The 27,155-nt window shown below is 38.7% G+C and overlaps 1 protein-coding gene across 2 annotated transcripts; it reads left to right on the top strand.

The window, feature by feature from the left end:
- Nucleotides 1–237: 237 nt before the first annotated feature.
- LOC111869624 (melanization protease 1-like) lies at nucleotides 238–27,155 on the top strand. Of its 2 annotated transcripts, XM_023861284.2 has the most exons (8): nucleotides 238–423; nucleotides 8,641–8,806; nucleotides 10,933–11,153; nucleotides 13,043–13,151; nucleotides 15,386–15,567; nucleotides 16,091–16,189; nucleotides 20,212–20,408; nucleotides 24,395–27,155. In XM_023861284.2, the coding sequence occupies exons 1-8, from the start codon at nucleotides 351–353 to the stop codon at nucleotides 24,500–24,502; spliced, it is 1,155 nt and encodes a 384-aa protein (XP_023717052.1). In that variant the 5' UTR covers nucleotides 238–350; the 3' UTR covers nucleotides 24,503–27,155. The 2 variants fall into 2 exon arrangements, with proteins under 2 accessions (XP_023717052.1, XP_023717053.1); XM_023861285.2 differs by lacking the exon at nucleotides 8,641–8,806 and having other exon boundaries at nucleotides 324–423.

Below are 27,155 nucleotides of genomic sequence, written 5' to 3'. Positions count from 1 at the left end.
CTTTAAGTTTAGACTCTATATTCTAAACATATATAAGCCTGTAGCCAGAACATTTAAACAATTTAGGAACAAATCCGGATTAAGTACAATACAATATTACTTATGTAGTTCACGGGAACAAAACCTTGTTGAACTAAAATATGAACGTTATGATTGTCCTCTTCAAGGTTTCCATTTCTATGCACATCCTGTACTGTACTTCCGCAGTCAATGAAAAAAAAGGGATATGCTGTGGGTCAGGAATCGCGTATGCTAAGCAGGGGACAGCACATTCATGGTGAGACGTGTCATCCCCCACCATCATCAGTAGCTCTACAAATTTGTCTCGCGGGACATCGCGTTTGGTTCCTATGGCTCTGCTTTCAGAAGCCTTAATTTTGGCTTACGTATTGCCCATCCTGACGGTATGTTCATCATTGGGAGGTAAGATATACGCCTACATATTTACATAAGAGATAATGCTGACCCTTTTCTTAATAAAGCACCACGGTATGAAGATGTATGCAGCAGGGAAGGTACAGCTCCATGCATTCTTAACCAGAAGACTAAATGGAGATGAGTAGTCAGGTTCATACTCCGGCTGCTTTAACTCCAAGCAAAGAGCCTGAGATAAGGGAATAAGGATGTTGGTTGGGCTCCAGAGTCGATGTGGATGCTGTGGAGAAGAAATAATTTTCTGCTCCTGCAAGGAATCGAACTGTCATTCTCTAGGAGACCACAACGTAGCTTAGCCATTAGTCACAATCTTTAACTTTTATGATTTCAAGTTAAAATTTTACAAACGGATGATTGGCTACTGGCATGGCAAACCAATATTTGGATGCGCACTCGCATGCACACACAAGGGAAAGAGAATATTCTTTAGCACTACTGGAAATTGAACTCCGATTTCTCTGTCTTTCACCTCGTAGCTTAGTCAATGTACTATTAAATACAAAAGTATTTCGTAAAAAAAAAACTAAAGAAGAACAAGAAGCTTGAGGCAAAAATTAGCGTTCAATTGTCGCATAAAGTTGTTTCTGGTTAGTTCAATGTAGAACCTGGAAGATTGGAGTTCAATAAACGAATTTATGGATACAGCAAATTATTTAGTGATGACGATTTTCTACAGCAACCGTGGCTAGCATGTACACTGAAATCTTTCGAATACTTCTAAAATAGGAGGCACGCAGTATCGTAGTTAGTTGATACACTATGCTACAAGCCAGAAGGTCTCGGGATTGAATCCCGATGCGGTCATTGGATTTTCGATTGGCCTAATCCTTCCAGCCGCACTGTGGCCCTGGCGTCAACTCAGTCTCTAACAGATGTGAGTACTAGGAATTTTCCTAGGGTGTAAAGGATAGCCGGCGCGTAAGTCTGACAACCTTACCTCCATCTATTAGTCGACTGTCAAGGAGATGTGGGAGGCTCGACATCTCACAACCCTATGGGCCTTGGCATCGTGTTACAGGGATAGCTTTACCTTCATCTTTTATATATAAACTAAGGATACGATTCTGAAACGTGACAGAAATCTGCTAAGCAACTGAACATAGCCATTGAAGCAAACAAAAACACCCGCGATTGACTGAAGGAGGATATGCTGCCTTGTACTTATTTTTTCGTTTAAGCCCAAGTATCCTACCTCCAGCTCCTTAAGCCATCATAATTCGGTTCGTAAAAGATAACGAAGCCCATGAAAAAAATTTAAATACTCTCTACTTCAAGTGGAACAACAATTGAGCTAAATTTTTGTGTGCTACTGTAAACGATTTTTCAGATTCTCGCATATTTCATAATTAATTTCTCTTACTATTTATGAGGTTTCTAGTATGACTGTTAAAGAAGCAGGATTTGTAAAAATATACACAAAACACTCATCATTCCATTGTACCTTTCCACTACATTGTTCATCAAGGAAATTAATGCCATCTGAGTGACACGGAAGTTAAAGTGAAAGTTGTTACTAAATTGGTTAAATAAACATAGAAAGATAGAAGTAAACATAGGTACAACTGCGAAATGTGAAAATGTCACGGAGCCAAAATCAGCAACGAAATCGTAATATAAATAATTATGAATAATGAGGGAATATTTAAGTATTTAGGTGTGTGGTGAGAACACTAACAAATAGAAATGAAGTTAAAATGGAATTCTGAAACGAATGGGGAACGCAATAGCGTACTTGGTTGAGGCACTCTGCTACAAGCCGGAAGGTCGCGGTTTCGAGTCCCGATGAGTGGACTTCCAGCCGGACTGTGGCCCATGGTTCGACTTAGCCTCTAACAGAAATTGGTATCGGGAAAATTCCTGGGGGCCGGCGAGTAAGGCTGACTAACTTACCTCCATTTGTGAGCCGATTGTCTAGGGGAAATATGAGAACCTCGACGTCTCACAACCCAATGGGCTGTCACGGCCTGTTACAGGGATAGCTTTACCCTTTTTTATCTTTATTCTGAAAATTCTTGTTTATATTCTATTCTGAACTGCTACCATCTGGCCTACTTTTAAAAAAGTTGAATGTCAGGGTATTCGTCTATTAGTAAATAAACATTGTTTTGAATTATTGTGACAAATGGTCTCTTACGTTGAGGTAAGAATGTAATTAAAAGTGTTTAATGCGGACAAGCAATGCTCGGAAAAGAGTTTGGACTTAAGAAGGATAATGTAAGTTAGTAACGGAACGCAATTCGTAATTTACACGTGTCCAAGACGGATTGAACCGGCTGAGGATCGTGTCGAAAAGGATTAGGTATACTGAACATTCCAGTTCTGCCACTACAGTGTTAATTACATTGGAGGCAAAACATCATTAGAACGTAACACAATTCTGAGAGATTGCTATTTCACACTGTGCTGAAATTTGACTACGTAATATTCAGATCAATGTATTCAAAAGTCTCTGACTTTGTGCCATTACCCAGTATCAGTTTTCTAAATCACGCAGTCACGCATATTCAACCTGCTTGCTGGGTCGCCACTCCATTTGCATAGTGGCGTTGTGATACAAAACCACATTCTTTTTCATTCTTTCATGTGCGTTGCTCTTTTGTGCTACATTCGACTGCATGCATAATGGTGGTCTTTTGTTGAGACAATGTTTAAACCTGACATCTACTTTATAATGATACAACACATGTAACATTATTTGCATTCGTTCTAATTTCTGGTAGGGGTCGTAATTTAAAACTATACCAACATTTTTCAAAGTAATTTTTCAGCTCTATATATGAATGAAACACACAACATTTTCACTGAATTGAGCATGGCTTTCAATGTACGTTTCATGTTATTTTAGTGTTATTTGAGTGATGGAAAGAGCAAATAAATACTTAGATTATGTGTACACTATCCTATCTGTGTGTCTATTCTGAATCATTGGTTATGAGGTTAGCAGCATATCTAGGATTTGGGGGGAGGTTGTTTAAAATACATTTTCTCAAGTTAAAGGAAATCTTATTACATATATTCACAGATCAGTTGTTGACATAAATGTCAGTCCCTTCGAAACCATACCTGCATAGCCTCATCTTATAGCATTTTGTGAGATGAGTAAGTCCTGGGGGATATTTTGATGTCCACTTCTCTCCAGATGCTTGAAAAGATATTTTATGAATACTATGAAATGTAAATTGGAAATTATAGAAATTGATAATCCATTTCCACTAGAGTTACTGTCGACTGCTTTTTATTTTCCATATATGTATCTACAGCATTACTATATTTGTGTTTCTGATCGTGTGAAAAATATCTCCTACACTTTGTAGTTACTTTATAATTGATGTCTATATAAAATGTCACACGCATAACCCAACAATTTCTTACTTTTCGCCATGGAACTGAAAAATAAGTACAGATGTCATGCTGCTATGTTGTTTTCCATTCCGCAAAAACAGACAAATAGCGACCTTGAACAACATTGCACACAATTTGAAGGTCATCATCCAGACAAAATTTAAGGACACTCTATTTAGAATCGCTCTCACTTCAGGAGTTTGCACAACCATCAAAAGGTCATTATTGTTGGCAGGAACTAAACGTACGGAGTTGAGGCGTCGTCCAGTGATATGTTCGTAGATAACTGCATAAAAATTCATTCATTGGTTCGGAAGTTACTTAGGAGAGACAATTATATGAACATGATCTATCAATATAAAGCGATTCACATGAAAAAGTGTCGACAAAGAAACGTGTAACTGAGTTTAATGACAACTTTCAACTGAAGGTCATAAATCTCTGTCGCTCTTATTATCAAAAATCTGTAAGAAAGATGTGCGGACCATAAATGGACCATCCCGACAAATAACAGAAGCAGTGTATTTTATGAGCATACACATTACTATCGAAGCAGCTGTTGGCTTCGCTCTGTCCATCCGTTTGTAAGCATCGACCAATGGGTGACACAAATGAGCCTAGAGGTGTTCCAAATTAACCAGACCCAAGGACCTGGGTTGTATTTGTACCAAAGTTTTTAGTAAGGCTGCGCCATAGCTCAAGCGGTTAGTCGCTGGCTTCCCACCGCGGCGGCCCAGATTCGAACCCGAGTCTGGTCAACTGGGATTTGTGCTGGACAAAGTGGCGCGGGGGCGGGTTTTCTCCGAGTACTTCGGTTTCCCCTGCCAATCTTCATTCCACCAAATTTTCCATCATCATGATCACTCAATGTAGGTACAATAGGCCAGTCAGTGGCCGCTGTGCCGAGTGCCAGCTGGACTCCACCCCCACTAAGCGGAAAAATAAAGTTTTAGTAGGAGCGAGCCATAGTTGACGCACCTTGGTACGTGTCAAACCAAACTCTTCACACCGACCTCAAGATCCCATATGTAAGAACCGTAATCACAGACAGAATCCAAAAACATTATCAGAAACTGGAATCTCACCCCAACAACGCAATAGAAGCTCTCCTTCAACCCACACAATACAGAAGACTAAGACGAACTTGGCCAAACGATCTCCAGGAAAACTGAGGCGTAATCGATGGATTACAGCTCTTCAAGACAACTTAGTACAATAAAATAATGATTGTACATGACAGCAAATTAGCTTATAGAATGCAAATTCAGATTGCTAACAAATGATGAAGGAAAAAAAAGTAGGAGCGCGACTCCTGTCTGCAAATGTTGTCAACACAAAATGATTCTCACGTTGCTAAACGAGAGTGCAATGCAGCATAATAAGTAAACTCCTAATCTCCTCTCTCTCTATGGCACTACAGCCCTTTAGACCTTGGCCGCTATTTTCAGTTTCTTAATCCTATACACAGTCGGTAGAATTCCTTGGAAGGGGAATCAGCCTGTCGCAAGGCCGCTGCCTACAAAGAGAACGACACAAACAAAGCATAACCGCACACAGACATCCATAGCTCGAGTGGTATTCGAACCCACGACCCCAGTGTTCGAGTGGGCGAAGACGGTTCATGCTTTAGACCATGAGGCCACTGTGGCCTGCGACTCCTTATATAGGAGCATTTGATTAAGGCGGTGGGAGGGAGATAGATTTTGTTCTGTCCTGGTCCCATCTCTTCAGAAAGTCAGGAGCCGCCTATGACTAGTCCATTTATAATCACTTCAAAATCGGCAGATAAATTTGCGGTTGGAATAATATGCTTGTCTTCTCAGAGATTTATGAATGGTATGGAAGTAATTTCGGTACAGAATTTGGCCAGAAACTGCAGCTGACGAACCAACCAGTCAATCTACTCACCAGATGACTAACTCTGTAATTAATTAGCCTACACATCTAATCTGCAAACTACAGACTGACAGACTCCACAGAGTAGAATCCTTGAGAAGCGGATAATCGCTGAGATGGCCACTAATTTCCTTCTCTTAAGATATCTGAAATTATACTAGTGATTATACTGTAATTACAGTAGTTTAATTCAATGCTCACCGAATTCCCTTCAAATTAATTTGAATATTGTCTTTCAAATTATGCCATGGTCTTCCAAATGGTCTGTTCACTTTAGGTTTTACTATGAAATATTTCTATACATTTCTCATCTCCCTGAAACCTATCACAAGTCCGTCCATTTCATTCCACTTTATTTGAATACCCGAACAATATTTGTTGAAGAGTACAAATCTCACTTTCGAGTTAGTGTGTTTCAAGTAACTCCGGACACTGTTACGTGCTTTTTTTTTCCGGCGTATAATTATGTCAGTACTCTTGAAATTGATCCATAATTTTGGTATATGAATAGACGGATGCATGGAGTAATAAACTTAATTTCTGTATACTGGAACAGAGAAATAGACGTCACACTGGCAGTTAAAGTAGCGGGGATATTATCAGTGTTCCAGGGAGCAGAATGATTCATGATTAATTTACACTTAAGACTGTAAATATGTAAAGGCTTTACAGGACGCAGAATAAATTGCTCATACGCAGCATGCAGACTGGCGTTTTTACGTTCCTATAAGCACAGATTTGATTTAGATACTAACACATTTTCAAGACAGTTCGTATTTCGTCATGGTCCTTTCCTTGTCATTCAGTACACCGTCATCGACGGAAGTTTTACAGCGGGTGTCACTCAGATATATCGGAGACTGCTGCTTTGGGCGCGGATACAGCCCATTTGTTGAATGGATTGTATTGCGTAACACGGGTTTTCCAGTGTTACATCTCTGTGTGTAACGCTTCGCGGAACAAAAGATAAATATTCATAAAATAGCCGATTTCATTGGCCTTGTATTTTATAATTTGATGTTAGATACTATTAAGCAAGGCGATTCTTTACTGTGCATGGCACATAGAGTTTACAGATAGATACATTTTATTTAAACATATCACGGAGTTTTAGATTTGTTATGAATTCTCGCTGGGCTCCGAAACTTTCATAAGGTAGTAAATGCACCGTAACTGTGCTACACACAATGGAAAACACATTATTCAACACTTTATGCCTCAGTTGAAGAATTAATTCCCGTTCATCTGGGGGTATAACAGGATGCAGTGTGAGCGAGAGCCTAACTTTTAACAAGTAAAACAATTGAAGACTTTTATCACATATTTTATATGGGTTCATTTGTTTTCACATTTATTTTCGTAACGATCGAGAAAAGTCGTCGTCGTCGTCATCGATAATTAAATGTGGGCAGCTCCAAATGTTGAGGAGCAGGAGTAACTCAGAATAGTGACTAGGCTATGGGCTGCATGAGCGAAGTTTGGTTTGCGGCAGGGGCACAGATTTTCTCTTTGCCAAATTGTCAAGGCCGACTCTGAGGTCCAGCCAGCCTTCCAATTAATGAATACTGTTATTTGTTTCTCAGTGGTAAAGGGGCTTATCCGCGAATGTATCACTCTTTGGCTCGTTTCTATGTTTAGGTTACTAATGCGTGGAGTTATATCTCCCCCAATCGTCTTCAAGACGTGACGCATACTGAAGCACAGGGATAAACCTTCCCATAGTGCTCAATTAAGTACAGGGATGTATCTTCTAGGCGTAGTGCTTAATTAAGTACAGGAATGTATCTTCTAGGCGTAGTGCTCAATTAAGTACAGGGATATATCTTCTAGGCGTAGTGCTCAATTAAGTACAGGGATGTATCTTCTAGGCGTAGTGCTCAATTAAGTACAGGGTTATATCTTCTAGGCGTAGTGCTTAATTAAGTACAGGGATGTATCTTCTAGGCGTAGTGCTCAATTAAGTACAGGGATGTATCTTCTAGGCGTAGTGCTCAATTAAGTACAGGGATGTATCTTCTAGGCGTAGTGCTCAATTAAGTACAGGGATGTATCTTCTAGGCGTAGTGCTCAATTAAGTACAGGGATGTATCTTCTAGGCGTAGTGCTCAATTAAGTACAGGGATGTATCTTCTAGGCGTAGTGCTCAATTAAGTACAGGGATGTATCTTCTAGGCGTAGTGCTCAATTAAGTACAGGGATGTATCTTCTAGGCGTAGTGCTCAATTAAGTACAGGGATGTATCTTCTAGGCGTAGTGCTCAATTAAGTACAGGGATGTATCTTCTAGGCGTAGTGCTCAATTAAGTACAGGGATGTATCTTCTAGGCGTAGTGCTCAATTAAGTACAGGGATGTATCTTCTAGGCGTAGTGCTCAATTAAGTACAGGGATGTATCTTCTAGGCGTAGTGCTCAATTAAGTACAGGGATGTATCTTCTAGGCGTAGTGCTCAATTAAGTACAGGGATGTATCTTCTAGGCGTAGTGCTCAATTAAGTACAGGGATGTATCTTCTAGGCGTAGTGCTCAATTAAGTACAGGGATGTATCTTCTAGGCGTAGTGCTCAATTAAGTACAGGGATATATCTTCTAGGCGTAGTGCTTAATTAAGTACAGGGATGTATCTTCTAGGCGTAGTGCTCAATTAAGTACAGGGATGTATCTTCTAGGCGTAGTGCTTAATTAAGTACAGGGATAGATCTTCTAGACGTAGTGCTTAATCAAGTACAGGGATGTATATCGTTGGAGCAGTATTCCATTAAGCACACGAGCAGGGGCTCCTTAAAATGGTGCTTGATTAAGCATAAGGTATACCTTTACCATCAAGTTCTGTTTAATCTGTAGAGAAAGACAAGGAGCCGAGGGAAAGCCGTTTATAAATTTCATTTTTATGCGGCAAAAGTAAACTTATCAATTTTTAGTATTTATAAAAACTTCTGTATAATGACATGAATAATTTATGTTTTACAGTTGCTTTTATGGAAGACGAAGAAGATCGCAGCTTTGATGGAACCCCTTCAATATCTCGCGAAAAGTCGGACGACAATTTGTGTCCCAGTGGCTCAGTGTGCACACCGATTAAAAGCTGTACATTGTTGCAAGATCTCATGGAACAAAGTTGTCTTGCGTCTGAAAAGTAAGAAACGCTCCTTTGCACATATCATACGACAGAGATTGACCGGCCAATTTTACGTTAGGGTTTGTCAACATCCCCCCCCCACAAGATATTCAGAAAATTTCATAGGTGCCAAGCTGTACAGTGCAATTTGAGGCTCTCACATAACTGAATGTTAAGATTACGGTCTTCTGGATATGATGCCGTGTAGTTTGGTAAATAGGAACCTACCGATGTTTCAGAGAAACCTGATGCCTACATCTTCAGGATACAAGGCAGCAGATTCTTCCGAAATGTTGGCGTCCAAATAAAAAACTGGATAGAATCGCATCCCAGAAGACCGCAGTTTTAAAGTTCAAATTGATTCTGTAGGCATATTTTGTTGCTGAGACCCACATTACTGAAAATGAATAGATTTTACTTTCTCTTAGTTTGTGCTATGTTCTATGGGTATTTTGGTTAATTTTCCTTTAACTAAATTTCCAATATGTGACAAACCATAACCGGATTCTTAGGGTTGTAATACTTCTAGCAGATCAGCTTAAGTTCATTCGTTCATTTTATATTCACCACGTAGATCAACTGCATTGCTATGGGATATTATACAGTTGTCAAAATGCAATAATGATTATAAAAACGAATTTGTAGATATGCAACCTATTCTATGCATCTGCTTATTAGTAGTCGATATTCGATAATTCTTCATTGCGATTAATATTCTATTAACTAACAGCATCCCTTAATAAGTAAGTAGTTCAGTTACCTTTTAAACTAGATATCACAACTTATAGTGAAGCAAAACAAGTGACTGATTAACTTATTTAATGCTGATGCTAAAATACGTGTATTTGATGGCAAAATCTCGTGTTGCCTCTAACCCTTTTAATTTCTGACATTAGGCGATTACGCGATTCTGAAGTACGAGATGTTTTGTTCATTGGTAAAGGACATGTGATGAGTTAGGCAATGCGAGCAATCTGAATCCCAGCCAACCAGTACAATTATGCTTTATTCTCTGAAGGTCTGTGAAAACTGTTGAGTCATAATATCACTGTCTGAGATAGTTCTGTCAGATTGTTCCGCAAGGATTCGACCGAAAAAAACCGTGTAATGGTGGGCAAACTGATTTTTGGCATGCCTTTGCTTTCATATTGATATATTCAGTATGGCGTGTTATCGTTTTATTAATATTTTAAGCAATATTTAAAGCTTACTTATATATGGGGGGGAAATTATCAGTCCCCATATAGACATTGTGTTGTCTCAGCGCAACAACGTATGCAGTTCTCTCTGCCAGAGTCAGAGTTTTTGGACGCTTGCGTGTGTTGACGCAGTTTCAGGACGACAGGAATTCAGATTAACTACTGCATTCCAACACAATATAATATTCGCACCTAATGTTCATACAGGTAGTCTCGAAGTACCGTGGTATGAACAGTTATCAATATTCGTGCCATTAAATATATAAGTAGTAACTAATGTATAAGTAAACAGTAAAGGTATCCCTGTAACAGGCCGTGGAGGCCCATAGGGTTGAGAGATCTTGAGGTTCCAACATTTATAGACAATCGGCTCATAGATGGCGGCAAGGTTGTCAGCCCTACTCGCCGGCCGCACTTTAACCCCAAGAATATTCCAAGAATATTCCTGGTACTCATTTCTGTTAGAGGCTGAGCAACTAATGTACAACGTTTATATCTACTTGAATCTCATAATTGGTTCCCGGCTCTAAATAGGAAGTTTTAAGGAAGACAAAAAGAATCAAATTGGCGTCAGGTACTTCAGGTCTCAAAGCTCAATTAGAAGGGGGGGGGGCTTGACCCTAAACGGTGGAGGGGATAGAGCTCCAGCAGCACCTAACGACTCGATATACAGGATATACACGCCGGCCATGCTTTCCTCCCCAGGAAAATCATTTAATTAATTCCTGGTACTCATTTCTGTTAGAAGCTGAGTAAACCCCAGGGCCTAGTGCCTCATTGGGACTTGAACCCGCGACCTTCCGGCTTGTAGCATAGTACCTTAACCACTCTGCGACCTTTATTGGTTAATCCAAAGGTCTGGTTATGGCGGGCAAGATTATTTGTTGGATCAAGGAAGTTAGGAAATCTCATTATTTTATTTAATTTATCTGTTTGTATATATAGATTGGGGGATCTGACATGTGGCTACCGGGGAAATGAAATTCTAGTATGCTGTCCACAAGGAGGTTTTGAGAGTCCTTTTACATATCATCACAGCAGTTCTCAAGGATCGTCACCATCAGGAAAGAAGACAGTCTGTGGTCAGCCCTTGTTTAACAGCATAAAACGGGGAGGAACTGGTGGTCTAGGATCACATCCGTGGGTTGCACGAATTGGATATATCAGTAAGAAAGTCAAATGTTACCTAAATAATATTCAAGTAACTGGGATGTCAAGTGCTTATATTTTGTTACAGTAGTTAAACCAGGAAGTAGAAAATATTAATGTATTTGTAGAATAACGAAATTCAATGATTCTCTATTTCAACAAGGGTTGCCTCCACATTCCTCTTCAAAACCGACATGTTTACTACATACTTTCAATGCCAATCATAATCTATCACTTCATATAGCAAGTCAAAATTATTATTCTAAAATACAGAACACCACTTACTTCAACATTTTAATATGCTTGCTTTTCCAACAGTGTCCTTCTGTCATAAATTAAATACTTTATATCTCTCACAGTTAGGAGCACGAGTAGTTCACTTTGTGCAGGAATATGGCAGCACAATACTGCTAGAGCTACATTAATTAGGCTTCATATTTACATAGATAATCATCCACAGCAGTAACATACACTGTATACAAAACACTAAAACAGGTTATTAACGCATGTTACAGAAACACAAATGTGTGACAGGGCTATGCATCAAATATTAGAAGGAAAAAAATACAAGCATGGCAATCTCCACAGAATATTTTTAAAAAGAAATCTGACGATGACCAATGATGGTCAAAACGTGTATTGGGCAATGTGGTTTTTAAAATACGAGTAAGTTTAAAAGACGCATTATATGTATGTAGTAACTTTAAACAAAAATTTGTAAAAAGTGTTTTATGTAAGATGGAACATCAGAGACATCTGTTAATTAATTATGCTTGTTTGCAATAACTGCAAAAAGCATCTATTAATTTCATCATATTTCTCTGCCTGTCTGTCTGTCTATCCATTTGTCCACATGAAATAATTTGGCTCTCACTGATTAGATTTTTGTGACAGTCACTATGTGGGAGTTGTGTTAAAATCTTTTGATAAAATTTAATTTTGGTTAAAATACAGCAAAAATAACGAACATTTTGTACAAAGACAGAAACAAGTTTTTAAGAGTATCTTGGTTTGTCTCATAATCAACTGATGAGAGGACACTGGGGTTGCTATATGAGTGAAGTCATGGCCATCCCATTCATTAATTTTACAGACAAAATACCTCAATACACCTCAAATGTTCTTATATACATTTCCTCTCTTGTTTTAAATGACCACATCTGAGGAAGACTATGACTGAAACCTTCACACATATATGCTTTACCATTGGGTGCTATAAATTGTTACAATGTAAATGGTTTGAATGATGTAACTGGTGAAATAGCAATTAGAGAAATCAGTATTTTAATTAAGCTTTTATTACATCAATGGCTGTTTGACCTTGCAATGTATTACCAGCAAATCGTTCTCAAAGTCTGAATTGCTGCATAGTACAAAGGTATTATGGATCACTAGAGATAACTGTGTCAAATAGCAATGCTTCAAGTGTTTCTTCGGTCATTAAGTCTGACACACGTCACTATAAAATGAAGAAAATTGAAGAAGATTATTTCTAGTCATCCTATGTCAGATTCTGAAAATTCTAATTCCTTTCTCAAAATATGCATATAAACATTAGCATCATTGTTTCCTACATACTTCTCTACACATTGCTTTGAAAGAAAGTTTCATATGAACATATTTTAGGCATTCTGTAGCTAGTGTTAAAATTCAGAAATTTATTTCATTGTTTAAAGGAGATGGAAATAAACCCTTTTCCATCTTCAATTTTCAATTTGCACCTTGGAACCAAGTGGCCAATTCAATTGTATCTATTTTCTCCCCAGAATTATGGCATAAAAATTGTTTTGTGAACACAGTTTTGATGCATCATGTAACCACTATTACAAATTTAACGTTTGTTTATTTTTATGCAGCAATAATATAAAATTTTCATTCATTTTGTTTATTGTTCTCTTTTATCTAGATATGAAGACAGGCCACATGAGTTATCCTTGCTGTGGATCCATTATCTCTGATAAAACTGTTTTAACAGCAGCTCATTGTGCCCTTGCCAATACAGATAAACACAAGCTGTAAGATTTTAATATATTATTTATTTCAGTGTACATATTTTACATACATATAAACTGTTGTCATGCCATGAAGTCACTCTTGTTCATCCTTAACTTCTATGGTTCCAGTGTGAAACTGCTTAAGTTCACTGTAGATGCCTTAACTGTTACATGGATTTAGATATTTAAAAAATATTAAAATTTTATGGAAGTCACTTTTGTGCAGAATGTGTAAAATTATATTCACTTACATATTCATTATAAAAACTTCTACATATGTAGTGGTTGAGGGGCTATGCTACAAGTCGGAAGGTCGCAGGTTCAAGTCCCAATGAGGTCATTGGATTTTTTCAGTTGACCTAATCCTTCCAGCCACACTAGGCCCTGGGGTTTACTCAGCCTCTAACAGAAATGAGTACCAGGAATTAATTAAATAATTTTCCTGGGGAGGAAAGCATGGCCGGCGTGTAAGGCTGACAACCTTACCGCCATCTTTCAGCCAATTGTCTAGATAGTGTGGGACCCTCATCGTCTCACAACCCTATGGGCCTTCACGGCCTGGTACAGGGATAGATTAATTTTTTTTATGTGACATATGGTAAGGTTACGTCAAAATCACGTGCATAACCCATCATGAAACATCTCTTTATGTGGTAAGAATCAGAAAAATAATGGTAAAACCAAAGAGTGGTTTTTTTAATAACTTTCATATATTTTAAATATATTCACTACTAATATCTAAGTTATATGAATCGTGATTTATAATTCTTGTTGGTCTCTATATACAAATAATGGATTTGAGGGCAGGCATCAGAGGTACTGCATTAATTTTAGCGTTTACAGTCAGGAAAATCTCCATTAGCAGGTGTGGCATTAGCTGTCTGGGGACTAGGGTGGAGGAATTGTTTTAGGCTCCACAAGTACAGACTCCAAATTCACGCACTTCAAGTGGACTAACACGAGACCATCTACTGTTGTGGGTTACAATTTTATTACAGTGTCTACACAGATGGCATGTGCTTATATGGTTCCTTTACTAATAGAGGAAGGAGGTGTAGACAAGCATAATCGTAGAGAAAGAACTAACCCAATAATTTCTGTCCTGTCCTCGAATACTTTGAAGTGATTTTTGTACAGAATTCATAGACAAATTTTTCAAGTTAATTGCTGTTGTTATGTTTCTTCTCCAAACTTTCTGCTTAGTTCTGCATCATTTAACATGCTTCTGGCTTTCTTAATAGTAGTTATGTTCACACACTGAGGTACTCCACTCTGTTCTGCGGTGAAGGACACTATTGTTTGATGTCTGATGCCAATGTCCCTGTGGTAATCCCAAAACGTTTCTATTAACATACTCATTTCCATTGTCTGTCTTAGTGCCATAAATTTTTCTGTAATCTTACTTTTGGACTGAAGTATCTGGAAGTTTTCTGTAAAGTTATAATGAGAGTTAACAGACAGCGTGCCCTTCTCCAGGATGTTCTACTCATTGGACCATTGGCATCAGAGTGTCAGAGTGTATCAATTTCAGCTTATCCTGTGTCCTCTTATCGATGTTTTCTTGAAAGGTCAGCTACTCTGTTTTCCTTTAATTTACTGGCCTTGCTTATTGTCCTGATCTGAGACACCTGAGTTGACTCCCGCTGACATACCTTCTTTTAGCAGGTTCATTCCTGCTCCTGCTCATTTCTGTTCATATATCTGAGTCACTGACACTACAGCTCATGCAAAAACATCTTCCTCATCACATATACTTCAGCAGACACCGAATCCAAATGGCAGATATCTCCTACATTTGTTATGCTGACTTGTATCTGCCCTGCAGTCAAGCAGTTACACTCATAATAGAATTGGCAAATTTGTCCTGAGAAAACTATCACCAGTCTTTTCCTCCGCCGTCTTTCTTCCAAGCAGTAAATTAGTTAATGTACTAATGATGTGAATAATATTAGTTATGGCTTCTCTACTATTCTTATTCAAGTGTATCCTTACTTTACCAATTCCCATTTTTTGAGCTTCGTATGTTTGTGAATCTAGTGTTTTAAATGTAAGTGATTCACGAAATATTTATTACTTATTATTTTTTGGTTTAAAATACATAATAAATCAAAATTGAAATGAAGAGAGCAGAATTTGGATTAATGATATTTACACTAAAATAGCAAATAATTGTGACTTACAAAAAATTACATACCACAACCATAGTTTTAGGACGTTAAGAGTGTATCTCTTCACCAAAGGCATTATTGTGATAGGTCATCTGTACGAGTTGGCGAGTATGATGGCAAGGGGGACCCAGACTGTACTAAATCTTTTTGTGCTCATCCTGTTCAAGACATTGCTGTCAGTCATGTAATTGTCCACCCAGGCTTTGAACGAAAGATATTCAAACATGATGTAGCTTTGCTGGTACTTAAAATACCCATGAATTTCTCAGGTAAGTGGAATTTACATAAGTAACTCACTAACTATTTAATGGTACTTAGTCTAGGTGTAGGTGTAGATGGGAGGATAACATTAAATTGGATCTTCAAGAAATAGGGGAGGAAAGTTTGGACTAGATTTACCTGGTTTTGAATAAGGGTCACTGTTTGGCTCTTTTGTAATAAAGTACTGACCCAATAGGCTCCATAGGATGCGTATAATTTGACTAGACAAGCTGCTTGTAGCTTCTCAAAAAGGGCTCTGCATCATGGAATTAGTTAGTACATATTTAAAGAGTTAATCATTCAAGATCATTAATGTTTTCAGATACTGTAGTCTTAATTGCACAACAAAATAAAGTGAGAATAGATCTTTGGCTCTCTTTATAGTGGAATTTAACACAAAGTTTGAAGTTCCTCTGTCAGAGAGTTTGGTCTCTAAATAAGAATGTGCAAGCATGCATGCAACTTATTAATTCATTCAGTTTGTTCAGTATATGGTATGCACATAATTATACATGATAATTTCTTTAACAGTGGCTGCCTTACCTATCTGCCTCCTAGAAAACCCCAATGTTCCTTTGGTTGGTCGTAGAGCTTCACTTGTGGGTTGGGGTAAGACGTCAGGACAAGAAGGTATGGATTTTTTCCTTCTGAGGAAAAACTGGAATGGGGACATGTATCTCTTCATAACAATTGTACATGAATTTTTTTTTATGGTAGAAATCCCTTCTTTATCATGTTGTGTTAAAGCACTAAAATTGTGTAGAGTATAAGCTGAAATCTGAAACACTCTTTATGAATGGATTCTATTACAAAGTAGCCAGTGACCAAGAGTGAAATAACATTTCAGTATACTCAGCTTGAGACTAACACACAGATTGTGTTACTAAAAAATACCACCCACTTCAAAATTGCAGTAGTTGATTTCAACTTAATGAAGTAGCAGCAGTGGTAGTAGTAGCAGCAGTGGTATTGGTGGTGGTAATAATAGTAATAGTAGTAGTGGTGTCTTTTGTGGAAGAGATTTTCAGCAACTGAAAGGAAGCATTCATTAAAGACACAAGCGATAACTTGTGGATTATTAGTGGAATCACCATCCATATTTATTTGTTGTATATTAATATTGTTATTTGTATTAATTCTTTTGCCTGCTTCTACTTCTACAATTTCCCAGGTGGTTTTATTGGATCTTAGGATTTGGTTGTTATAATTATTTAGTTTAGCTTCCAAAATGGCATTTGACAAGTTAATTAGTTAAGAGAGAATGGGAAGTAAAATTAATACATACATGTCTTACAAATATTATGTTTTTGGACATTATCCATCATCCTGTCTTTTTCTAAAACACCATCCTGTTTATTTTTCAAAACACAACGTTTTGGAGACTGGATTCTATCTTCTTCTTCAGGTAAAACCTACTCAGTTAGGCCCAATCGATAGAGATAGTCCCTATCTCTGGACACCTGTGCCAGCTCCAGGATGAGGTATGCAAGACAAACACAGGACAAACCATCTGCGAGAGCAAAGAAAACATTAAATTATTAAAAAACTGCACACTTATGAGGTCTTGCTCCAGAGAACTATCACGATGATAATCATCACTGGAGAGAAGCAGTTCTCCTTACAGCACCAATACAAGAGAAACAAATTGTTCCACTCAATCTACACTTGACAGAGTTGTAGTTTGACTTCTGCTGTGACAACGAGGCTCCAGATGGAAAAGGTGCCCAAACTGGGTTGACTGATTGGATGGTCCAGTAGAGACATGTGGGTTGAGTCCGTATGTTTCCTGTTGGGCTCAATCTGTAAGATATTCAGTCTGCTTTACCGTTTCTCACGGTGTTGTCGCTTGCAGAATTCTTATACTTTTTCTTCTACCCTGAAGATGGGGGCGATACGTTCCTCCGAAACGTCGGTTAACACCACATATACACGGTGCCAAATCCCAGAAGACTGCTTTCTTCATAGTCACCACCGTGAAAGCCTCAAATCTCACATGTAAGATATTCACTTCATTCCAACATATTTTATGGCCTTCCTTGTATGAATGTTGGTCTAATTTTGATTTTTAAAGCAAACCCTGTGTCAGGTTATATTTGTGCTCCTTAATGAGTACTTCTAAAAGTCTGCTAGTTTCACTGATATAACAGCTGCCACAATCACATGGAATACTGTACACGCACTGCTTCATCTACTGGGCATCTCTAACTGGTCCAGTTTTCATCAATGTCCCATGGAGTGTAGGTTTAGTCTTGAAAATAGTTCTGAGATTGGAATGATTCCCGATTCGTCTGAATTTTTCGTAAAGAGCCTTAACATATGGAATGATGACAGTGCCCTGGTATATTGTGTCTGAAGGTGGATAATTTCTTGCTGATGGCTTAATAACAGAGTCAACAAATTCTTTTGGATATTCATTGAGCATCAGATCATGTCTTATGTTTTTAATTTCATTGTTGAAATCCTTCTGATTTTGACATGACTTTCGCTTGGTTGACTGAACTATGAATGAATGATGTGGGTGGTTGGATTGAAGTGCAGATAACAACCATTATGAGTAGGCTTCCAGCACATTTTCGTGACCATTTTTGGACCCAACTTTATAACCAAAACATTAAAGAATAAAAGGTTATAATTAGCCTCAACTTCCATAGTGAATTTGATCTTAGGCCTAATACTTTTAGATGGCGAAGAAATTGCTGTAACTTTGCTGGTCTATGTGGCCATACCACGAATGTATCATCGACATATGCATATGAGGAAAGCCAAAAAATATGTTGGAATGAAGCGAAGGTCTTGCAGATTGAGTCCAACACTACATACAAGGTGTCCCAGGTGTTTGCTGCCATACTTCAGGAGCGTACTGAGGGTTCCCTATAGAACAACTTTGAAAGAGGAACCCATGTCCGCAAACGCAAAATAGCAGTGCTAGGGCGGCATTTAATATCATTTTGTTTAAACTTGGCGCCTCAACGTCAAAGAGGCACAGGCATATTACCCCCTCCAAACCTTAAAACTCACCTGCTAGAGTAGATGTTGGAATTAGCACCCTCCATTTTCAATGCATTCGTTACATTGATGAAAGAAACTTTGGCGCACCCTTTCAAATATTCCAGGTGTCTCATGGATCACGTCACATGCAACAAATATTCTGGCCAACAGCTCGAATTCATTATCCACAGGCATGTCATAGATCAGGCTTTTCACATGGCCCCAGACGAAATAGTCCAGAGGTGCCAAGTCTGGGGATCCGGGTGGCCAAGGCACTGGGCCTCCTCTTCCTATCCAACAACCATGAAAAGCAGCATCCAGGTAGTCTCGTGATACAATACTGAAGTGTGCCGGCGCTCGGTCATGCTGTATTCACATTTGCCTCCGCACAATCAGTGGCACATCTTCTAGCAAAGTCAGAAGGATACGTTCCAGGAACATCTTGTAAAAGGGCCCTTTGAGTTGCGGTGGTAGGAGGAAAGGCGCGATCAAGTGACTGCCCATGATGCACGGCCAGACATTGACAGAAAATTGCTCCTGGTGGTAACCAACTACAGTAACGGGGTTTTTTCAGCCCAAACGTGGCTGTTTTGACAGTTGAACCATCCATCCCTTGTAAACTGCACTTCGTGTGTGAAGAACACATGATTCAGGAAGTTGGGCTGATATATACATTGGTTCAGTATCCACTAAGAAAATTGAACTCATGGTACGAAGTCAGCTGGACCTATGTCGTGTACTCGCATTGGATGATATGGATAAAGTTGTTGGTCATGCAGGATCCTCCAAACACTTGATTTTGATGTCCCCACAATCTAGGCGATGGCACGAGTGCTGGTGGATGGCTGTTCCTCTATGCAATGCAGTTCGACATTGAGGCGCCAAGTTTAAATGAAATTATTTTAAATGCCGCCCTAGCACTGCTATTTTACATTTGCGGACATGGGTTCCTATTTCAAAGTTATTCTATGGGGAACCCTTGGTGCGCTCCTGAAGTATGGCACCAAACTCTTGGGACACTCTGTATATGAAATACAAGGAATCACCCACGTGTCTGTGCTGAACCATCCAATCAGTCAACCCAGTTAGGACATATCTCCCATCTGGACTCCTGTTATCACACCAGAAGTCAAGAAACTATAACTCCATCAAGTGTATATTGAGTGAGAAAATTAATTTTTCTTGTGCTGATAAAATAATGAGAATTGCTTCTCTCCAGTGATTATCACTATTGTGATAGTTCTCTGGTGCAAGGCCTCATACGTGTGCAGTTTTTAATAATTTAATGTTTTCTTAGCTCTCGCAGATAGTTTATGCTGTGTTTGGCTTGTATACTCCATCTTGGTGCTGGCACAGGTGTCTAGAGATAGGGACTAACTCTACTGTTTGAGCCCAATTGGGTATCTTTTTATCGGAAGATGGAGACACAATCCAGTCTCTGAAATGCTGTGTTTGGAAAAATAAACAGGATGAAATTTTAGATAAAGATAGGATGATGGATAGTATCCAAAAACATAATATTTTTACTAATGTACCATCATCACAAACTTGTAGATCTTATTTATGTACATTTCTTATTAATCAACTCTTTTTTCCTTAAATTTTTCTCTTAAAGCAAATACTTAATGAAATTTCATAATGGACATTTAGTTATCATTTTATAGTACTACCAAGCCGTGAGCAGTTACTGGAATTACCAATAGTACCACTTGATCAGTGCACCAAGGTTTACGGTCAAGTGGCGTCAGTTACACAGAACCAAATATGTGTGGGTGGTGAAGCTGGGAAAGATGCTTGTTCTGGATTTGGAGGAGCACCTCTCATACTGCTTGACCACTACACACGTAGCAGGTATTACCAGGTATGAAAAATATTGTCTATACATGCAGAAAGCTCATCATAAACACCTACCCTTGAATTTCTTTTCAGCCCTTAAATTGTTACCCGTACAGTCTGTAGGTTATTTAAGGTTTTAAAACTGATCACTGGAATTTTCCTCCCACACAGCAGATATCTTCAGCATTCCTTTCCTTTTCACTGGTATAACTTGGGCTGTTCAAGCAGGTCTCTAATATTCTGATGTTCTTGTGTAGAAAATCTGGATTAACAGGATTCTTCCCACTGTCCATACTGCTTGTGTTTATATACATGTATATAAAACGTGCAAAACATTTGTCACCTTGTAATTATGCTGCATGATATTATAGTCATCATCATCTGTGAGCCAACTGTCTAGAAAATGTGGGAGCTTCGATGTTCCACAACCCTGTGGGTCTCCATGGCCTTTTACCACATTAGTTTTACCTTTACAATACAAGTTAGTGCTGCATGCACTGGTTGCAGGTAATGCTAATTTTGTCACTAGGTTTATCTGCCAACAGTGACCTCTACAATTTGATAGATTAATAAGTTTACAATTCCCTGATTATTAAAAAAAAATGTTTTTTGAAATGCCATATATTTGTATGTATGTCTTATATATGTACTTATACATATATTGATGTGTGTCTTACCACACTAGCATCTGAACACTTCTTTAATTTCTGTTCACTCTTTATGAGTTTATCCATCTCGAAGCTGGTGCCAATTTAATAAGAATATTACAGCTCCAAAAGTATGAGCCCTTCAAACAGTTCTCAGAGAGACAGAATGGCACACTAATTGAAAATGGCTGAAGAAATTTTGATTAAATTTCAGAAATGTAAGGAGACCATATCCCTGAATGAACCCACATGGGTAGTATCTTCAGGAAATTCAATGCACATGTATTAGAGGTCCAAATGAAAAATTCCAATTTTATCATAAACAACTTCGCTGATATTGATTATATTGTGGTATGTAGACTTGTTGCCAGTCACGGTAGCTGAGCAGTCTAAGGCATGTACTGTTTTCACTTGCTTGGAAACCGGGATCGTGGGTTCGAATCCCACTCAGGGAATGGATATTCAGTTTGTGTGTGTGTGTGTGCGTTTTTCTGTCTTTGTGTACAGGTAGAGGCCTTGCGACAAGCTGATCACCTGCCCAAGGAGTCCTACCGAATGTGTAAGATTTAGAAAAACCGAAGTGAATGGAGACATTCATGGAGGTAGGCCTAGGCCCACTGGGGCTGTAGTGCCAAGGAAAAAAAAATGTAGACTCATTACTAGGTAGCATTCACCAACAAATGGGTTCCCACAGCAAAGATTCAACAAGCAACAATAGAAGAACCATTGAAAACGGTGTTTTCTGTGGTTAGTGCCACGGCCGTTGCATAGGAACAGTGCAGTAAACACATTTATGCAACAATTGAATTAAAACAATAGAAGAGCTGTGTTTTCTACATGGTCCATGCCAAGGGGTTATAAGTAGGATAAAGTTTAGAGCTCAGTCAGTTGAAAGTCAGTCTGTGAAGAGAAGACTAGGAAGTTAATTTGAAGTGGCAGCCAGCCTGGGATTTAATCAGTTGAAGTACTGAGTGAGATGTAGCATCAGGTTAGTCGTAGAGGTTATTACAATGGGAGGCGTCCTACCTGACTTGTTGTCCGATGGCTGTTGTTCTCCTAGCTTGTTGGCTGTCTCCTCCACGTCCATTCCTGATGTCCTCAGGGGCGCAAAGAAGTTCTTCGTTTGTACTTCACCCTGGGATTTTATCCTAGGGTCCCTCAGGCTAGGTGTCATCTTCGGCTTTTTCTTCTGCTCTTCTGAGGGGTTTCGCTTGCGCCTTCTTTGCTCTCGCATCTCCCTGTGGATGGCAGCATAGAGGCTCAGCATGGCTGTAAAGAGAGCCTTGCCATCAAGGTGCTTACAGAGCACTCTCCTCTCAGCCTTGGATTTGGTTATGAGTTGGTTCCATACTGTGCCCTTTCCATTTATGGAGGGCGATGTATGGATAAGTTGCCCTATTATTTGTAAGCTGCTGCCCAGTAATTCAGTTTCTTCCTGGCAGTCAGGATTATTAGTTGTTAAGTTTTCGTGGTTCCTCTCAAAGGAAGCCATGATTGCCTTCCATCGCGTTTCACACAAGGTCAGTTCCGTCATTTCGCCTGCTTGATAGTCTGTTGCAGACGGGATGGCCCCAGCTCCGATGCACTTGCCACGCCACTTACTGTATAGATTCTGCACACTTTCCTAACTACGGCTAATGTATGATGAAGTGAACACTTTAACTCACTCGACCCACACAACCCGGCTGAATGACCAATCTACTTGTACTCTAGCAGCAGAATAGTCACCCAGTTAGTTTGATCACTCTCGACAACAATCGAACAGACAATCCTCTCAATCTGCATAAATCGTTCTAAGTCTCAGAACTTACACTCCTCAATCTCCCTGAATAACTCCTCTTCAACCGGTTTATGAGATATCAAGACTCCCACAATTTATAGACAGTCAGCTCACGGATGGTGGTGATGTTGTCAGTCTTACGCGCTGGCAGCAGTTTATGCCCAGGAAGATCTCTGGTACTCATTTCTGCTACAGGCTGCCCTAAGACCAACACCACTTACATCAGCAGTACATTTTTTTTTTAATTTGGGAACACCATGCGCAAGTCTTTACTATAAAAAATATACTGAATCCCTGAAACAAAGACTGTCATTCTGGATCACTGGGAATAAATTGTCTCATTTTAAATTTGTTATTAATCTGAAGTAAACTGTTAATTAAACAAAACAGCACATAAATATAACAACTGCTGAACACAGTACTTGAAGCTACAAAATAATGATCATAAAATAGCATATCAAATTAAAAACTTTTTAATACACTGTTTGCTTCAACAAGACTGTATTCACTTCAGTCATTCCCTACTCATAATACCAGCATACACTCAATAAGTTAACATTAAAGAAAATAAGTAAAATATTCATTCATTCATCAGTAATCTGTCAAACGACAGGTCCACAGTCTCTTCCAAAACAGTTCCTCCACTTAATGCTTTCTCCTTGAAATAAAAATATCCTCTTCTGTCCCCAAGGTCATCCAGCATCTTCTTATGTCTTCTTCCTCGTCTTCTGGTCACTTCTATCCATCCCTCTGGTTTGTTTTGTCTCCAGAGGAAACATCTCGCATACATGGTGTCTCTGTTTTTGGAAAGAGACTATCCAGGAAAAGTGATAATGTGGTAGTTTTTCCATTTGCTTTCCACATCGCAGTACAACAGCCGTTCAAACCACTCTGGTCACGCCTGTTGCTATACGAACTTGAACCATCTCGAGCATCATTTGCTCTGTGCTTCAAGTCGCTGCTGATGATGCTGCATCCAGCATCAGTTTTTGGTTTTTGGTGTCTCTCTTTGTCTGATGCCTACCCTTTGACCTGTCCAGCAAGGGAGGCCCTGCCAGTAGCTATGCTACTGCTGGTATAGCTCTCAGGGTCCTTGGCATACTCAAACCCCCTCACCACGATAAGGTGGAGACACCAATGAGGGGGAAGTAAAATATACTAGGTAGAAATTATCTGATCAAATAGTCCTATTTATTCAATAAGGTTGTACCTCACAAAGATACTAGCTCATAAAAAGTGTGATGTTGCAACTGCACTTGAATGAACATATATAATGAGTCTCAATATGCTGTAGAATACAATGCTTGAAGCAGAAAAGCTTGCTACATTTACTTGTAGCCAAGTATTCTATAGTTTTTTTTATAGGATGATCATTCATGACTCCCTTGAAAGTAAAGAAATAACAGATTTCAGTAGGGGTGAGGAACAATTTTGTGAGGGCTGCACAGTATGATATAATAATGGTGACTTAATGTTGTAGCCAACAAACTATTAAGTGACCTAAGATCAAAAGATGTAAAAATGCTTGGAAACATATAAAAAGGAAAATTGCAGATGTTTATTTAAAGTAATGTTTTCTTCTAGGTGGGAATTACATCATTTGGTTCTGACAAATGTGGAACTCAAGGTGTACCTAGTGTACATTCCAGTGTACATCGTTATGCTGAATGGATACGTAGCAACATGGTATAGACATCATGTCCACTAAGAGTTTTGTGGTTATATTCCATTATTTATTTCAGACCCTTTCATTTACATAAGAAAGAGTATTTTTATTGATCCAGCTATAACTAGAAATGGATTATAGAAATTTGTATAATAATGAAATTGGAATATAAACAATGTCAGAAAGGTTTAGTGCGTGAAGAATGAATTAAAAATACACAGTAGAAAACCAAGATCAGCAAGCTCACTAAAGGTATACTACAGTGAAATATTCTTACTAAAATCAAGTACTGACATCATTTGTTTCTCCACTAAAGTCTCATATACAGAGTTATGTAATAGTGAGGTCAAATACATATATACTATGTCATTTAATCACTAGTCTCATAAAATATGTTTTTTCACATGTACATAATTTTTTTGTTTTATGCATGTAAATACTCAGTAATATTTCCCAGTTTGTGTCTTTAATATGGGCAATGTCACTCCTAAGTGAGATTTTAACTCCTTCATTTTGTGTATCAACTCTATTCACTACTTAACAAATAATTTAGTTTCTTATTGTGCAACAACCCTGGATTTCTAAACTTGGACACCTCTTGAGCTTGAATACAGACTCACTCATTTCACATTGCCACAAAGACTTAATAGCTGCTAATAGGCATGTTTCCAGAGATCAGAACACAACAGCATTTCCTACTCGTTACTTGGTAGTTTTATTAAAAGTCTATGTTATATTCTGATAATTGAGTAGATCTAGAATCCACTTGTATATTACACTGCAACAATTATGTTACACATAATCAACAACTGGTCAGGTAAAGGTATTTGTGGGAAGTAGTTGGTGAAATAGACTATGGAAATCTGAAGGTGTACAGTCCCTCCTTGCTTTCTGGGATGATTCATGTGATATTGAATGGTATCTCAACATTATACTGGTACACTGGCTTTTAATCGTTTCCCCAAATCTTTGTTGGCCTTTTCATCATGTATAATGTATACATTGTCTTCTGAAAAGATGATGTTCCACACATTACTAGCATATGGATCGTCCTGTCCCAGCTGTCAGTTGTTGATGACTGTGTTCCCATAGGGGCTCAAACACTCACCTCTCATATCTTCACTTGTGATCCAACTGCTGCCATCGCAGACTCTAACGTCAAGGCCTGGTTAAGGGATTCTAGCCACTGCTCATGATGAGGTGCTGCTTCACTTCTAAGTCCTTCACTCCATTGAAGGATGCACGGGCTGACACATTCTGGACGAAGTCCTCAGGTAACCCAACAAAGGTGACATTTGCCATCTGCTTGATAGTTGCTGCCAATTCTCATAGGGGCATTCCAGTTAGCTGGGTTCTGGCTTTGAAGTTATACTGGAAGGATGGTGCCAGCTTGTGGTCTCCATAGTGGTCCTTCTTGTATGTACTCTGGCTAGGCCAATATATAGGATATTGGCAGCTTGGTCCTGCAGAATGACAAGTAGATGTATGGCTTTCTCCAGGGCTGCCCAACAGAATGATTAACTATGGCTTGAAACTGACTGTCAAGTGCTGTCGAGGACATGGATTCACCAAGGTTTGTTGACTTCATTACAACAGTGAAGGCCCCTGTGTTTGCTCCACCTCAATGCCTCATTTTGGATTCCACTGCTGCCAATCACATCTTGAGCTCCTGGCATGTGGCTTCCAGGTCACATTGAGTCACTTACTGTACTCATCTCTTCCTTCAAATCATCTGCATTGTAGTGCACTGAACTGAAATCTGACTACTCATGCACACACACTCACAAACTCACTCACTAGGTGAGTGACTCGATAACTTAAAAACTGACTCGTCTGCCTGCAGTGACTAACTGAAAACTTCATACTTGTTTGCTTGCTTTGCACTAAATTGAATTAAACTGGGTTCACAAAAGAGCTATACAGTTACTGCTGTAGGCATGTCAGTCTCTGGCAAGTTTCCAGTGAGTGATGGCAAGATTTTAGTGTACGGCTCCAGCTGAAAAGTTTCTCGGACAATTCAAGTGGAGAGAGACGCATGCTGACCAGGGGCACAGTTCCCTCTTCCTCAGTTCCCCCAGCAGTAGGAATGATCACCAACCACACTATGGTATCATAAGCCAAAATATCGCAATATGTACCTTGTACTTATTTAACAATATTTTCTCATCAAACACATTTCCATAATCATCACTTTATTACTAAGTTCTTCATGGGTTCATGACATCATCATCATCACATTACCAATATCAGCAAACTGTATCAAAGAACATATATCATCAGCATTATATTACCATCAGAAGATGAAATATTAAATATAGATAATAACCTGCTCAAGTAGCTCTTAATAACCAGATTTAATATTTATAATACAAAATGTGAAATGCAGAGGTATTTAAACTTGATATATTCTTCACCAAACACTTGTTGGTCTCGCATAGCACTGCATTGATCCTGACCCCTTGTTTGTAATATTGATATCAAAGGGTAGTAACAACTGGAGACTAAAACCGTGGGCCAATAATAATTCAGTTGTACAATTAGAAGAAGAATGTTTTTTTAAAAATCTTTTAATTGATCTGGTAATGGAAAATAATGAAGAAATTCTCCAGTGAATGTACTTGTACATGATCATTGTAATCATACAAAATCTGGATTAATAAAATAGATATCTTAAGCATA

Source organism: Cryptotermes secundus, unplaced genomic scaffold, assembly GCF_002891405.2.
Source record: "Cryptotermes secundus unplaced genomic scaffold, Csec_1.0 scaffold557, whole genome shotgun sequence".
NCBI lineage: Eukaryota > Metazoa > Arthropoda > Insecta > Blattodea > Kalotermitidae > Cryptotermes > Cryptotermes secundus.
The sequence above is the reverse complement of the archived record's forward strand: the minus strand, read 5'-3'. Positions and strand labels throughout refer to the sequence as shown.